The sequence below is a fragment of the Centropristis striata genome, chromosome 7 (assembly GCF_030273125.1).
Source record: "Centropristis striata isolate RG_2023a ecotype Rhode Island chromosome 7, C.striata_1.0, whole genome shotgun sequence".
Lineage (NCBI taxonomy): Eukaryota > Metazoa > Chordata > Actinopteri > Perciformes > Serranidae > Centropristis > Centropristis striata.
This window is the reverse complement of record NC_081523.1, coordinates 33,400,725-33,417,462: the sequence shown is the minus strand read 5'-3', so window position 1 is coordinate 33,417,462 and position 16,738 is coordinate 33,400,725. Positions and strand designations below refer to the sequence as shown.

Genomic DNA, 16,738 nt, shown 5'->3' with positions numbered 1-16,738 from the left:
ATGGATGGATGGATGGATGGGTGGGTCGGTGGATGGATGGATGGATGGATGGATGGATGGATGGATGGATGGATGGATGGATGGATAGATTATTTTAAAGGACATATTGAGGACGGTGGATGGACGGATGGATGGATGGATGGATGGATGGATGGATGGACGGACGGACGGACGGACGGGTGGGTGGGTGGATGGATGGATGGATGGATGGATGGACGGACGGACGGACGGACGGGTGGGTGGGTGGATGGATGGATGGATGGATGGATGGACGGACGGACGGACGGACGGGTGGGTGGGTGGATGGATGGATGGATGGATGGATGGATGGATGGACGGACGGACGGACGGGTGGGTGGGTGGATGGATGGATGGATCAAGTCTGCCACAAACATCCATTAAAATCATTTTGAAATCCTAAAACAAACATTCAAAGTCAGAATTATTAGCAATATCTGCTGCCAAAAGGAAATGTTGGCTTCAATTTGGACTGAATTCTGTATTATAAGAGTGGCAGACGGTTCATTATTCTCGATAATCTAATTATAAACAAATAAACACTTATTGTGTGTATTTGATGCCAACTATTACTCAAATGTTCCTAAAACCACAGCCAATGATTACTTTTTATTTTCAACTCATTTGTCAGTTGTTGTTTTTTTACAATAAATCAAAACTTTTCTAAAACAGAAAAGCAGCATTTCCTCCTGTTGGGGTACCGGAGAATATTTGGCTTTTCTTAATCAAAATCGTCAATTGAAACTGATAAACTGTGCAGCCTTTGGGATGTTTGTTTCTCATTTAAAATGTTTTGCTTGAAAACTGAAGTTTCAATTCATTAATTTATCATCTGCATTTTGTTGTTTTTCTTGTGTTTATTTTTTCCCATTCAAGGTCGGCAAGAAAACATTTTAATTCAATTTGATTTCAGTGTTTTCACTGAGCTGTTTGTACAGAGAGATGGAGATATTTTATTCCTCTCTCTCTCTCCATCTCTCCGGCCTGTTCAGGAGCACTCTTCGCCCAGGATATATTCCCCCGTGTTGTGTTTTGTGTGCTCTTCTTCTTCTTCTCCTCTTTTTACTTTTGCCTGGGCGGAGTGAGTAGCTCCAGTTAATTAATACTGGGCCGGGATACAAACGCCTTTCCGCCAAACTCAACACTCCACTTCAGAGGCCCCGCGGCTGGCAGAGCGAGATGGGCACCGAGAGATGGGATTATTCATTAGCAGCCTGCAGTAAGGTATTACACCTCCGCTGAGAAGCCGCGGCGCTGAGTGCTGTCCTCGTTAACGGCCTATCAAAGTGTGATGGCGTGGAAATCGGCGGGTGAATCATCGAGCTGTCTGATCCGCCGCCCGGCACTCCCATGGTATCATTTTGTCATGTTGGACCGGTTTCTGGTTCTGCTTTTCTTCTTGTCTTGGATGGAAAACTGCTCCTCTGAGGATATCCAGTCATGTTTAAAACTAAACTCGAAGACTTTGGTTATTTTAGTTTGGAAAGTGTGAATAAAAAAGGATGAGAGGCATCTATTTGTTCTTGCGGCATATGTTTTTTAAAAACCCACACTAGTTGGAAAGAGATTTTCTGATTTTCTTTGGCCGAATTTTAGTGGACAAACTGCGCAAAAATATATAACTTTTTAAATCCACATTTTGTCTACAAAGAGGTAATAATGATAGGTGATGTTCCAGAAGAAGAGGGAGACGTACACAACCTAATTCCTAAATCTACCAATGAGAAATATATCATCACAACATTTTGGGATGTGACAATCCAGTCGACAGGACAATAACATTACTGTCTTTCTAAACTGTTAGAAATTATTTTTTGTGACTCTTTTCTGATCTGCCACATCTGTAGCTAGAACATATAGGGGCCAACGGTGCATTCACATGCTCTTTGGATGGTCCATTCTTCTGACTTTCTGTGTGTTCAAGAGCTTTAAGTTCTAATGTGGAAATGATCAGTAGTTCAATCAGGTGTAATTTAAACATTTTTTTCTGTGAAATGGCTGTTGAGTCCACCTATATTGTATATATGGTCCCTAATTGTATATTTATTCGGGTTTGTATTGCTTGTTTGCTATTCATTGTTAATTTATTGATGCTTCTTTAACACTGAAAATGTCCCGTTGTGCGACTAATAAACAAATATTTTATCTTATCTTAAACACCTTTGACTCTACAAAGAAAGGTGAGTGGTATTTTATTGCTAAGTGCATTTAAACAACATGTTGATACCTGTTTTCTAGTATGAGCCAAATTAAATGGACCAGGTGAGCCACAAAATGTAACTTGAGGGGGTCAGGATTAGGAAGTAATTTTACAGAATACTTCGATAAAACAAATCCCCTAAATCGTAATGTTAACTGGATTCAGATCTGCTTAAAATCTTAGTTCTTCCTTGGTCCAAGCTACAATCTTTCACCAAGTTTCGTTTAAGTTGGCCCAGTAGTTTTTCCATAATACTGTTGACAAACAGAAACAAACCAAGGTCAAAGCATGACCTCCTTGGTGGGGGTGAATGGGGTTTGGTGAGGTTCAGGTACATTAACTACTTGGTGTTAATGTTAGTGTTCGGGAAAGATGGTTGGTCTTCAAAAGAAACCAACCCTTTAGCCTATCAATATTCAGCTTGGATCAACGCAACTTGTGCCCACAAGCTCTACACGAAACTTGTGTGTCATGACTGATGACCAACTGATCTTCAAGGTTCATGTGTCCGCAATTGCCCGATCGTGTCGTTTCGCCCTGTACAACATCAGGAAGATCAGACCCTACCTGACCGAGCAATCCACACAACTCCTGGTTCAGGCCCTCGTGTTATCACGTTTAGACTACTGTAACTCTCTACTGGCAGGTCTTCCTGCTGCACCACCAAGCCTCTGCAGATGATCCTTCCAAACTCCATCCGTTCTGCTGAGTCCTCATCAATCTTTAAGAAGAGACTGAAGACCAATCCTTTACTGAACACCTTCACTCTTGATCTACACTGACGACTATGATGAATAAATAAAACAAACTATTCGCACTGACCGCTCACGCAACCTAAAAGCACTTGGGTCCTTTTGGACTCAAACTGAACCCACGGCACTTACGGGTGTATCTCAATACATCAGAATATGATGTAAAAGTCCATTTCCAGTAGTTCAAGTATTGAGTCATATAGATGGACATATTCAGAGGCCAACATTTCCGTATTAAACATACTTTTTAAAATTGGTCTTTTGTAATATTCAATTTTTTTGAGACACTTAATTTTTGGTCTTCTTTAAATGTAAATCCTAATCATTATAATTAGAAGGAATTCAATAAATGAAGACATGAAATGCTCCATTCAGTGTAATGGATCTATATAATGTGTTATTTCCACTTTTTGAATTGAATTACTGACATAAATAAACTTTTCTATGATATTATATTTTATTGAGATGCACCTGTACTCTTGTGTTCTTTCTTGACTTCATCTTTGCTTGTGTTGTATTAACTCGCAAATGTACGTCGCTTTGGATAAAATGACATTGTAGAATTGTGGCTGTTTGTGTGGGACGGCACATAAACAAAAGGTCCTGAGTGTCAAAGTGTCGTTTTGCTGACAATTGTTCACAATGGCTGTGTCACAGAGCATTGTGTCAGCTGACAGGCAGCAATAGATGCTCAAACACACCTGGCACTATTATGTAGGAATGGTATTGTTATTGTTTTTTACTGGAAATACACACAAAAACAGTGCAGGAATACACAGGCTTGACAGGGTCTTTAAAGCTGTTCCTGCTGATGAAAGACAGCCATCCAAATTCAGAAACAGAAAGCCACTGACACCAGTTTGATGTGAGATGACAAAAAGCACAACGCTTCACCATGCAGCGTTAAACCCATCACTCACTCCACAGAGAACACCGGCTCCAAATATTCTCTGGATATTTTTATATCAGGGGCTGTTCAAAGTATTTTTCTATATGCTCAGCATCCATAACACAGCTGGCACCCGGAGGTGTCTCCACACCACTTTCACTGACTCATCATTCTCCGTACAGAAGCCAGAATGTGCAAATGTGATAAAAATGCTGTTTTTTCTGGACTTAGAAATGTAGGACAGTGGGATATCCTGAGGCTCCGACAAGTTGTCCACTGCCTTCTCCGTTGCTGCTGACAAGTAGGAGTCATTATCTGCAGCTATAAGAGGACGCTCAATAAAGCGACCGATGCAACCTGCACACTGCTTCCTCACCGGGAGTCAGAGTCACCCAGGAGTCAGTGGACAGCTGGAGGAGGAGCACGGGACTCCACAGACCACATGGGAACCAGCGCTGCTCAATATATCGTCTCAGCATCGATCGCAATGTGTTCATGTGCAACAGTCACAGCGCAGGACTTTAAATGTCAAGAGGCAAACAAACACGTCATTCTGAAGCCTGTCACCATAATTACAATATCAACTCATTTTATCTGTTTACTAATTACTCTCTCTCTCTCGCTCTGTTGTGCAATCATCTGTTTTTAAGCTTGTTTTGTTATGCTCACTATAGTTATTTGTCTTATCTTTATTTCAATTTATTTCAAACTGCTTTTAACCTGCTGTCTTTGTTTTATACCATTATTGATTGTGTTGTCTTTGTGTCTCTAGATTGAGCTGCTTTATAAATAAATCATAATTATTACAACCAGGGCTTTGTATGAACATTTCTGATCACCAGCCGACATGGCAAGTAGATTTTTAAAGTTACCAGCCAATAAGATTTTCCTCAAGCCAAATTTTAAATATTAACCACTCACGACCCGACAGCTATTTTGAATAAAGTTTTCTTCTTTTCCCTCCTCTTTCATCTCCACGTCACGACACAGGTGCTTCCCCTACATTCACCACCGCTGCTGAATTAATATATATTAATATCAATGCGTCACTAATGATTTCTACTCACACTATGTGAGCACAACAACAAGCAACGTTATTTTCGACTTGTTTTGAGTCATTAACAAGCGCATCATATCCTGTCGGACCCTCTTAGGACATCAACATAAAAGGTAATATTCAAGCTAATACATGGTCTATATATAACGAAACATAACGTCAACGTAACAGCTCCTTAGGGCAGTGAGCGGCAGTGTTGCCAACTTAGCGACTTAGCGGGAAAAAAAAGTGCTTATTGTGAGATTCTAACACTGTTTTAGTGCTTGATACAACTGTTAAACCTGCACGGTTCTTAGTTTCTGTCAGTGTTCTTTACCATACATGATTTATTAAAATGATCTGTCTCGGTGGAACCGCCACAGTTAAATAATTAGCCGACCTTGTTTGTTTGTTGGGGTCTGTGCAGTCATCCTTTTTCACATTTACAACCAGTGTGTTTTCGGATTTAATTGTCTTTATAGATCTATCCTCATACTTGCTGCTAGTTTTTTATTGACTCTAAATAGCTATTTGACTCAAAATGGGACCAACATTTAAACTAACATTTGAGACCATAAACTCATGATAAGAATGTTTCCTGAGGTCACAAATCAAGTGAGAAGTAGGCTCATTTTATACAATCTGACTTCTTTTTGCAGCCAGTGGAGTCGCCCCCTGCTGGCCATCAGAGAGAATGCATGTTTAAGATTTGCTTCAGTTTTCAGACCTAGAGATTGTAGTTTAGATCTGATCTTAAGTCATTTAATACTGAATATGGTGCCTATAGATTCCTTAGATCATCTTGTTTCATATGATACCAGTATCATCTCCAGTATATTCCTAAAAGTGAGCCCATTAAGGCCTCCGGAAAAAAAAGCAGAAAAAGCAGAACGGTAAATATCGATAATTGGTGGCCATGAATAGATATTATATAGCCACGTAAAACATTGCGATACTATGCTGTAGTATGTATGTATATGTAGCAAAGAATATATTCCTGTTGTGTTTTTTTCCAACATTGTGCATGGTCTCGTTACTGTCTTCCCCATATAAACCCACCTGTGATTTAGTGAAGAACTGAAGCAACTCCATCCACTGATTAAGAGTTTGTGATGTGGATAAAAGCTCCAGAAATACAGAACTGAGTGATGCTTTTGTTCTCATTTTGGAACCAGAAAACAACGGTGCGGTGAATGTGAAAAGCCACCTCTGAGGAGGCAGAAATATTTACTCATGTCTCAGTCCAAACAGACTCCAATTCCCCCGGAGCTGCCACACATTTGGATGCCGTCCTTCTGCAGCTTCTAAAAATGACGACTCTCCAATTACAGCCTCCCTTGTTGAATATATCCTACAAACAACACGTTCTTTGAGATTTTAATGAGCAGGACCGAAACAAACTCGCACCTGAATTGTTCACACCTCGCTTCCACTCGGCCTTCGTTCAGTAAAAATAGTTTGAGATTGTCAGTCTTTTTAGAGCCACAGATTAAATGACAACCTCTAATTTTCTAAAGTGAAAACAATGGAAATAGAGCAGTGAAAGGAACCATTGAGCTGGCAGGAAGAAAAAGTCTTTCTCTGTCAGAGTCCGGTCGAGCTGCTGATGCGTTTCCACCATCTTGGCTCCCACTGAGGCATGACAACAGCATTTCATTGACTCATGTTTGACACATCAGACTGGAAACACTGCTTCATGTTCACTTACTTTCTTTTGAACAATTTTCACATCTCTGCTTATTTCAACAAACACGATGTTCTGCCACACATTTGAAGACTAATACACGATTGTGAAGGTGAAAAGGATGAAACATTATCACTGCTTTGACACAATAAAAGAACATTAACCATGATTTTACATATTTTCGCCCACTAGTAACGCAACCAAGGGCTGAAACCATGACATGCACCTGCCATGACCTGCAGCTAGATAAAAATATAGTTTTTAGTCATGTCAAATGATTATTTCAGTAAATAGGCTGTTTGCAGCTTTCTGATTTAGTTGCATGCTGTCAAATACTTTGCGAACCTAAAGCTGAGGCCTGGGCGATTATATGATCACGATAAATTTCAGGTTGGTTACGGTGATCAGCTGTGAGCATGTTTACACGATCAAACATGTCAGAAATGTTCGTGAAAACAGCTAATCAGAGTCAACCTTTTCTTGCTCCTATACGGTTTGTAAGTTGCTGGGGAAGTAAAGAGAAAGACCATGACTTGGAGAAATAAACCAGGGAGGATCAGGTGAATGTTGGGAAAGAGCAAAGGAAATTACAATCTATGTGTCCCTGTATCGAGAGAAAACCAACATTCACAGCACGGCACTTCAAACACAGTATGGTGCATTCAATAGCGGTGGAACGGCTATGGTTCGTTCAAGAGCGTGGGACATATGAAAACTTACAGAGAAACAAGTTATTACTGAATAGAACTTAGTTCAATAAACCCTACTTGAATATATGACTTCCTAAAGGAAACACTTGCCATTCACGTAATGATAGAAATAACGTTACTAAGTGTCAGCATGCCAGAGCTGTGCCATTCTTCCTGTGAACGCCTGAATCCACTTTTGTTCTCTAACAGACTCAGTGTTTGGACCTGGACTACTAGAAGGTGGAGCAGGCTCCACTTGCCCATATTTATGGGATGAAAAACACCCACCAAGTAGTGTGATAACGTCCATATTTGGTGCAAAAGCACTAGTACTATCCTTTAAGTCCCTTAAGTTCTTCTTAACTTAAGTGGTACTTATCCATATACATTTTAACATCTCTCTCTCTATTTCTGCCGCCAACCCAGAGCGGTGGAGGAGAAGGAGGGGTTCTGTTTGTGCTATTAAAAGGATTAACAAGCGTGAAGTCACAATGGCTGTGACCACATACACTCATGCATCCACGCCTTTATGTATTGACACAAACTTGACGCGCATGCGGAAATTCAGCCTGCTAGCTTGAGAGGTGTGGAAACTTTCCAACCAACAAAGCAAGCTGTGGAACTGTGAAACCTGTGAAACCTGTGACTCTGTATAATCCACAATTTTTTATTTTTTTTAAAGGAACTTAGAGTGTATTTGATTCAACTCAGAAGTGGCTCTCAAAGTCTCTATACAATGACACCACTAAAAATAGAGGTTATCTGTGTAATTTGGCTCAACCAACCCTTTAAACTTCAGAGATCTGCCTTTATTTAAAAAAAAGAAAACTCCTCTTACCCTCCTCGGTCTCGTGCCACACGATGCCCTCCAGGTTGACGCTGGTCCCAGGCTGGCAGGGTCCCAGGCAGGCAGAGTCGCCCTCCAGAGCCCCTGAGACGCTTCCATCCTGGGTGTTGGTGCCGATAGACCTCGTCCTCACCACCAGCTGCTTGGGGTTGGAGGTGGGCAGGGCCGGAGACGAGAAGGAAGGGGCCGAGGGCAGGGAGCAGCCGGGGGCCCCGGGGTGGCCCGGAGCAGGGGGAGCTGGCACCGTGAACATTGGTTCCACCTGGAGGGAAAAGGAGGAGATTCATTATGAAACAGCCACGGAAAGAAATATGTAATTTTACTTTATTTCCAGTTCAATTAACGTATAGCGAGGAGGATAAGATATTAACAACAAAGATAACTACTTAATGTTCAGAAGGACGCTGCCATTTTTTTTCTTCCACAGGGTGTAGAGGGCTCAATTTCAGGTGTATACTGAAGATACTGATATTATATGAAACTACAAGATCTAAGGAATCTAAAGCCGTGGATACCATGTCAAGAAGTTGTCGAAAAAACGATGCAAAGGCTATTTTGGAGATTTTCAAAGTGGTCATGTGACCTCTGACGTCATGCTATTTCAAGGAAAATAGGCTCTCTGGGTTCCCACAAGTCTACTATATGCTGATAACATGCAGTTTATTTGCCATTTCCGCCTACTGTATTTGAATATTTGTGCATACCGGGGTCCCTAAACAGGCTTTGAATGACATAAACTGGGTATCACTGGAAAGCTGAGATTCTTGTGGATTCAATAAGGCCAGTTTTTTCATGTGTGATGATGTTAGTGAGTGAAACTTGACCTCAGTGTATAAAATGAGCTGCTGTGACCTCTAGGATTATCACATCCTCATGAAACAACCACAAACTAGAGACCTAGATCATTCAGAGGATGGATGGCTTAGACACTAGATTCACAATAAGGGTTAAGGGTTAAGTTTCTCAGCAAGCAACACAACACAAGTGCTGCCTTACAATCGCACAAAATACACAATATTATGTTATGTTATATTCTGTAGGGTTTTTTTAAAAAACATTTTTAACCATTCCTTGTATGGAAAACATTGCATTATTGGGCACCAAATGTGTGTAACAGATGGTATCAACACAACAACTTATGGGACACAGTTGAACATGGATATGGACTTCAGAAAGCCACCACTAATGTTATGACCCTTTATACACCTTAATGGGTTTCAACAAATAAATAAATTATTGATTCATTAAGTCATTTTTATTAGATATTTTTGACCAGAACAACTTGACACACAGTGCTGAGCTGCACCTCAAATTAATCTTCACATCCACTGCCCACAATCACCAATTCTAAAAAAAACAAGGACCCCGAATGGTAACTGGTTGAAAACCAGTTAATAACAATTGAAAAAGTTAATAACAAGGAAGATATGTTAATAACAACCAAGATAAGATGACAACAGCAAAGATAAGGTAATAACAATAATGTAAATGGAAAACATGATACAATAATAACAAAGATATGGTAATAACAACTAAGATGAGATAATGGAGCTAAAATAATCCCAATGAAGATATGTGGAAAAAACAGACAATAACAACAAAGAGACAATAATAACAATAAAGACAAGATAAAACCAAAAACATAAAATAATACCAACAAAGATTGGGTAATAACAACGAAGATAACAAATTAATATTGACGATAAAATAACAAAGATATAAAAGTAACAAAGAGAATATAAGTTACGTTACATTAAATGATATAAAACTTGGTCCATGGTTTTTCTGACTATCAGAAAAAAGTGGAGAGAGTGACAGTTTAGAATAGAAGTAAAAAGATGATTAATGTCATTGACGTGAATCCAGCTGACGTGATTATTTGAATGAATTTGGATCCACTGTATAATGGAAGGACATTTTAGAAGAGGAGACATTTTCTCCAAATGTCACACCGTTCATTATTCCACCCGCAGTCTGCAGTTACCAACTTCCTAATATTGAGTGGCAGCTAATCATCTCTCAACTATATCCAGACTGAGAAAATGTTTTTTTTCACCTCGTCTATTTCCATTTATTTACGTCTCTCCATCTCGACTGGTGCAGTCAGTAAGAGGCAACCAACACACACATACAGGAGCTGCACTTTATAATTAGCTGCCACTTGTGCACAGAACTTGGCAGAAACCTGCAGCAGTATAATAAGGCAACATATCTGGAGCTCATCCAGTGTGACTGAAACACAAAAATGCTTTCCGTGTTGACACGGGAAATGAGACTTGCATGCTGCCGAAGCCTCCTGTGGATGGGGATCAGCAATATGTAGATTATTTATTGATTTTTGCGGTCTGAAGGTTTAACAAGACATTAAAAGGGAAACCTGGGTGTGTCATATTTTTGTCCTTTGTGTCAGGTAATCATTGAACATCTGACTCTCCACCTCTGGAGAGGAGCCTTTAAATGGCTTTCCAAAACTTAACACAAGTAATCACAACAGTCTCACGAAATTCCAGTTGGATTGGACTTAAAGACAGCAGCTGAAAGTATTTTAGGAAAGCTGTAGGAAACACAGCTCCTCGCAGCGATCAATGGGCGACATGCAACAACCAAACGACCAACAGATTTATAGATTTAAGTGGCTTGTAGTAGGGCTGGGCGATATGGACCGAAACTCATATCCCGGTATATTTAAGCCAAATGTCAATATACAGTCATGGAAAAAATTATTAGATCATTGTTTTCTTCAATTACTTGTTCATTTTAAAGTCTGGTACAACTAAAGGTACATTTGTTTTGACAAATATAGTAATAACTTCATTTAAGCGATGATATCTAGACATTTTAAATGGTTTTCCTGATACTAACCAAAATCATTATCAAGACAACCATGGAAAATGTCTAGATATCAGCTCTTAAATTAAACTCTAATGAGCTATTTTTGTTGTCATCACTATATTTGTCCAAACACATGTCCCTTTAGTTGTACCAGCCACAAAATGAACAAGAAAGCAAGGAGAAAACATGGGTGGTCTCATATATTTTTCCATAACTGTGCAATGTATATTGGTATTTTAAACAAAAAGTGCAATGTGTTTAGTTTTACCTCAACACCATGATAAATCATCATCAACCTGTTTTATCAAAAAACTTTTTCAAATTCAAAACCTTGCACCTTTTGAAGCAATTTCATACGATTCAGATGCTCTTCATCTGCAATCTGAAATACCTCCAAATTATAGAACCATTGTTTTTTTTTCTCCTTAGAAACTAGCTCTTGCTAGTGTGCAAAGAAGAGCAAACAAATAGTGGTCATAAGTTAAGGCAACGCCATTAAATATTATACAGTCATGGAAAAAATGATTAGACCACCTTGTTTTCCCCAATTTCTTGTTATTTTTAATACCTGGTACAACTAAAGGTACATTTGTTTGGACAAATATAATGATAACAACAAAAATAGCTGATAAGAGTTTAATTTAAGATCCGATATCTAGACATTTTCCATGGTTTTCTTGATAATGATTTTGGTTATTATCATGAAAACCATGGACAATGGCGAGACAACAGTACCTTTAGTTGTACCAGGCATGAATATGAACAAGAAGTTGAAGGAAACAATGTTTTAATATTATTTTCCATGACTGTATTTCGGTATGGCGATATTGTCTCAACTACATATCTCTTTCTAAAATATTTTGGTATAACTCATAATACCGATATACCGCCCAGCCCTAGCTTGCAGCAGTAATGTAGGAGAGCTTGCCACATTTGTTTGAGGAATTATGTGCAGTTTTTTTAATTGCATATTTTGAAATTAATTTGAAATGATTTTAAGTTTGAAAAGCCATTTAATTATGACAAAGTAAGAGAAAAGTTAAGGTAAAAATACAAAATGTTTTTGCATGAGGCCCTGTGTCTTTTATTGTTGCACTCTGGACCGGTCACAAATAGCAACAACAAAAGTCGTGGAGTCAAAATATGAAAATACTATGATAAAATCTGAAAGGTAGAAACAAACACCAAGCCTTAGTTTGTTTATTTATAAAGCTTTTCCTAATTTGTAATATCTATCTATTTGATGTCGGACTCTTCGGAAGATATTTTCTGTTTCACTTTTACAGAAAAAGTAAACACCTATTGTTTTGCGAAAAATATATCTCACATTAGAAACAAAGCAATCACTCATTATGAGTCACGAGAAAATTGTATCATGAACAGAGTGTGTGTACAGCTCTACTCATTTCTACTGCATGGTTCAGCTCGGCTTGACTCAACTCACTTTTGGTATTTTTAATGCAAAAATGGCAGAAAATTGTGTTTTGCACTAAAAAAAAAACCAAATCATTTAAAGACATCACCTCCAACTCTGAGAAAGTACAGAAAGGACATTTTTCAGAACTTTGTGACCAAACGATTAATTGAGAAGATACTCAACAGATAATGAAAATAATCGTTCGTTGCCATACTGACTACTTTTTGCACCGCTGGCTAAAGTGTTAAATATTTATACATCCAGCAGATACAGAACTACATTAGAATGTCATTACAGTGGTGTTTGAAAAAAAAAAAAAAAGTAGAAAAGATGTTGTTTCAAATTCCACTTCTAGCAAAACCAAACCTTCATGTAGGGGATTAAACGACTGCTTGTCTTTCCATTAGCGGTGTTTGTGAGCTCCAGTTACTCACACTCTGCCGCCGAGTTCAGCATCAGAGCTGACAGGTTTACAGGTGTAGTCAGACCTTGGTTGAATACACCTGAAGATAATTAGATGGGATCCAGAAAGAGGTCCGTGAAGACACAAACACTCAGAGCCGACAGGTGAAAGGCTCATATTTCTGCTCTGCTTTGACTCTCCAGCTCTTATAAAAATCAAGAGCGGCGTTTTCCAGCTTTCAAAGCGTGTGAGTGATCTTAGCCCCTGTCATCACCATGGCTACACGTAATGAAATACTAAGTCATCTGTGCCTATAAGAGCCTCTCTCTTATCTCTTCCACTTATTATGGTCCCAATTACAACAGCTCTGGGAAATAATTCTGCTGAGAGAGCAGCAGCAATCAGCAGTGAAGGATTTTTCTCGCCATTATGACTCAATAAAGATTACAGACTTGACAGATATCTCACTGCACAATATTCTTGAGTGATTTCCCAGTTTGGAAAAAAAAGAAGTCTGCAAATACTTGAGACAACAGCAACGCTTTGTCAGGACCGGCACAGAGCTGTTCTGTGGCGTTTTTGGTTTCCCAGATAAAGGAGTCTTGCTTCTGTTGTGTTATGATGAAGATCAATCAGTTTCTCACAAAAGGTCGCTCTCAGATCTGACAAGAAAATGTTTTCTTCTCACTTCTTTAGCGAGAGAGACAAAAGCCTCAGTGGTGCTCTGTGCTCTTCTTTAAAATGCCTCAGCTGTTTGTCTTAAACTGCAGAGGTTACTGACAAGGTTACAGTGCAGCCAAGCACTGTGGACTCCTCGACATATATTCAGTAATAAAGTTAAGACTTAAGATCAGATCTAAACTACAATCTCTGGGTCTGAAAACTGAAGCAAATCTTAAACATGCATTCTCTCTGATGGCCAGCAGGGGGCGTCTCCACTGGCTGCAAAATAAGTCCGATTGTATAAAATGAGCCTACTTCTCACTTGATTTGCGACCTCAGTAAACATTCTAATGAGTTTATGGTCTCAATTGTTTGTTTCAAGTCTTCTTCAATACCAGGTGGCAATCTCCGTGCCTGAGCATGGAGGCCACCAGGAAGTGCATAAAGCCTGCAATTCACCGAAAATTCCAGTAGGAGGTGCTTGGCGTTTGGCTGCAAAAGAGATCTGCCCATGCTAAATTTGAAAACTTCTCACTTGATTTATTACCTCAGAAAAAAAATTCAGGGACAACATTATGGTCTCAATCGCTAGTAAAAAATCTTCAAGACAATTTGATGTCAATAGTTCTAATAATGGCCCCATTTAGAAGAAAATAGAAGATAAAGAATCGTATGATTTGGGGCATTTCTAGCTTTGATTGACAGGTCACTGACAAGGCGAGCCGTCACCAGGAGAGAAGCAGAGCAATGCGTATCCATGGAAACGTGTCAATAAAGTTATATATAACGTTATATAGATAGAAAAGAGGACGTTTACCGATTTGGTCTCATAACTTTGACCCTTTCACTGTATTTTCACTTAATGACAGTTTATTTGAACGTTTTGTTCGGTAAAAATGTCTTGTTCAGTGTTTGGTTGGGCTAACAGACGCTCCAAGGAGTCGCTGCTCAGTTTTCTGAGGTAAGAAAGATACAATTTGTTTTTGTTTTTTTGACAGCCAAAACTAACATCCCAGTTAATGCTCCAGTTAATGCTAACATGAATTAGCAGCGGCTTCTCTCAGTCGGGTTGCTGGTGTAGAAAGGCGTGTAGTCAGTGTCATCAGATCCCTCGCGCTCCGCCACAGTCCAATTATGATCTGCTCTGCGTATCGGAAACAAGATGGCAACGCAAGATGGCGACGAGTATAACGCTGAACTCGAGGCTTCCAACAGGCAGTCCACAAACCAATGGGTGACGTCACGGTGACTACGTCCATTATTTATATACAGTCTATGTTCAATACAGCATGATGTTCATTTAGTAAATGATGGTCCATTTAGAGTCAAATAGCCAATAAAAAACTAGCAGCATGTCTGCTACAGAAGGTAAATATTATTTGTTAGAATAACATTAGCACCAGACAGGAAGGATTAGAAGATTTTTAGTCTTACAGGCTGTTATTATTAACAGTTCATGTGATTTACTACAAAAAGTAATGCACTGGAATTCAGAAGTATTTCACAGAATTTTAAAGAAGAAGCAACTTAATGTTAAAAGCTATGTATGTTGTAAAGGTGGGGACAAATCGATACAGCATAGTATTGCGATATTTTGCGTAGCAATATTATGTCGATATTTAGCGTTCCGGTGGGCCATCAGTATTTTCACAGTTTTTTTTTTCCAGAGGCTGTAGCCGACTCAATTTTATGAATATACTGGAGATACTGGTATCTTATAAAACTAGAAGATGTAAGGAATCTATAGGCACCATGTGTCAGGATATCGTGTCTGGAAGTTGTTGAAATAACACTGCAAAGTTCAGAGCAGTGAAGCTTAAAGTTGAGGAAAAGTTTGATAAAATGCTGCAGTTGTTGTCGTCCAACATGTTTGATATCAGTTCAGTTCAGTTTGACTGAATACTTTGTTGGTCAGTTTGTGGGTTTGACTCTCATTGTGGAGAAATAAAAAGACTGAAGTGAGATGAATACACTGAGAATTTTCTCTGATTGGACAAAACAATTCTTGATTGAATTTCATTTTGTCGACAAAAAATGCAGTTAAACAGTTAAATCTCAATGTATCGTATCGCAATATGCTTAAAATCACAATAATATTGCAGCATTACTCAAGTATTGGGATAAAATCGTATCGTGGGGCCTCTGGGGGTTCACACCTCTAGAATATAAATACATACAAATATCCTTTGTTAGAATAACATCAGCACCACACACAAGATAGCAGATTTTTAGTCTTAGAGGCTGTTCTTATTAACAGTTCATATGATTTACTGCAAAACGTAATGCAGTTGAATTCAGAGGTATTCCACAACATTTTGAAGAAGGAACGTAATGTTAAAATGTCTGGTGGGAGTGGAAGGGTGGGTAAGTCAAACAACCACTTTTAAACTAGGACTCTGGTGTTTGTGTCCCGTTGGTGGAATTTATGTCCAGAAGTTGTGTTTTTTAAGCCTAATCCTGTTATTTTTTCTCACTTATCATAGTGGTTTTAGTGCACAACTTTTAGAGGTGTGAATCAGCGTTAACTGCATTTTGCATCCAAAAAACTTAAATCAAGAATTTTTCAGTCTTTTTATTTCTCCACAATGAGAGTCAAACCCACAGACTGACCAACAAAGTATTCAGTCAAACTGAACTGAACTGATATCAAACATGTATGGACGACAACAACTGCAGCATTTTCTCAAACTTTCACAAACAGCAAGCTTCACTGCTCTCAATTTATTTGACTGAAACATAAAAAAGAGCCAAACTTTGCAGCGTTATTTCAACAACTTCCTGTCATGATTTCTTGACGATTCCTTAGATCTTCTACTTTTATCTGGTACCAGTATCCCCAGTATATTCATAAAAGTGAGCCCACTACCACAAAAAACGGTGAAAATACTGAAGGTCATCGGAACGCTAAATATCGATACTTGACAGCCATGAGTGGATATAATATTAACAAATATGCAAAATATTGCGATACTATGCTGTATCAATTTTTTCCTCACCTCTACTAACTTTAAGGAAGTGGTTTTGGAGCCTAAACCTAACTGTTTTCACGTGTTAGCGATGTTTTCAAAACAGCACTCGTCACATGTTACATTTCATATGAATTTCTCTGCAAAAGTGTTTTAGGAAACCATACAAACCTCTTCATGACAATACAATATTATCCATTTAAGATGGTGACAGTAGAGTTTTTGCACATCATGCATGTCTTATACCCACTCTTGTTTCAACACTGTTTTCAGACTCACAGATAATAAAACAGTTGCACTGATGCTGGAAACCTGTGTGTGCCTTCTTTTTTCACACAGAAA

The 16,738-nt window shown here is 38.9% G+C and overlaps 1 protein-coding gene across 1 annotated transcript in view; it reads right to left on the bottom strand.

Annotated features, from left to right (window-relative positions):
- Positions 1-16,738, bottom strand: part of znf608 (zinc finger protein 608) — an 88,894-nt gene that overhangs the window by 24,189 nt on the left and 47,967 nt on the right. The window contains exon 3 of the mRNA XM_059336332.1: positions 8,107-8,377. Within this exon, the coding sequence (XP_059192315.1) occupies positions 8,107-8,377 (271 nt within the window). The remainder of the gene's footprint in view (positions 1-8,106; positions 8,378-16,738) is intronic.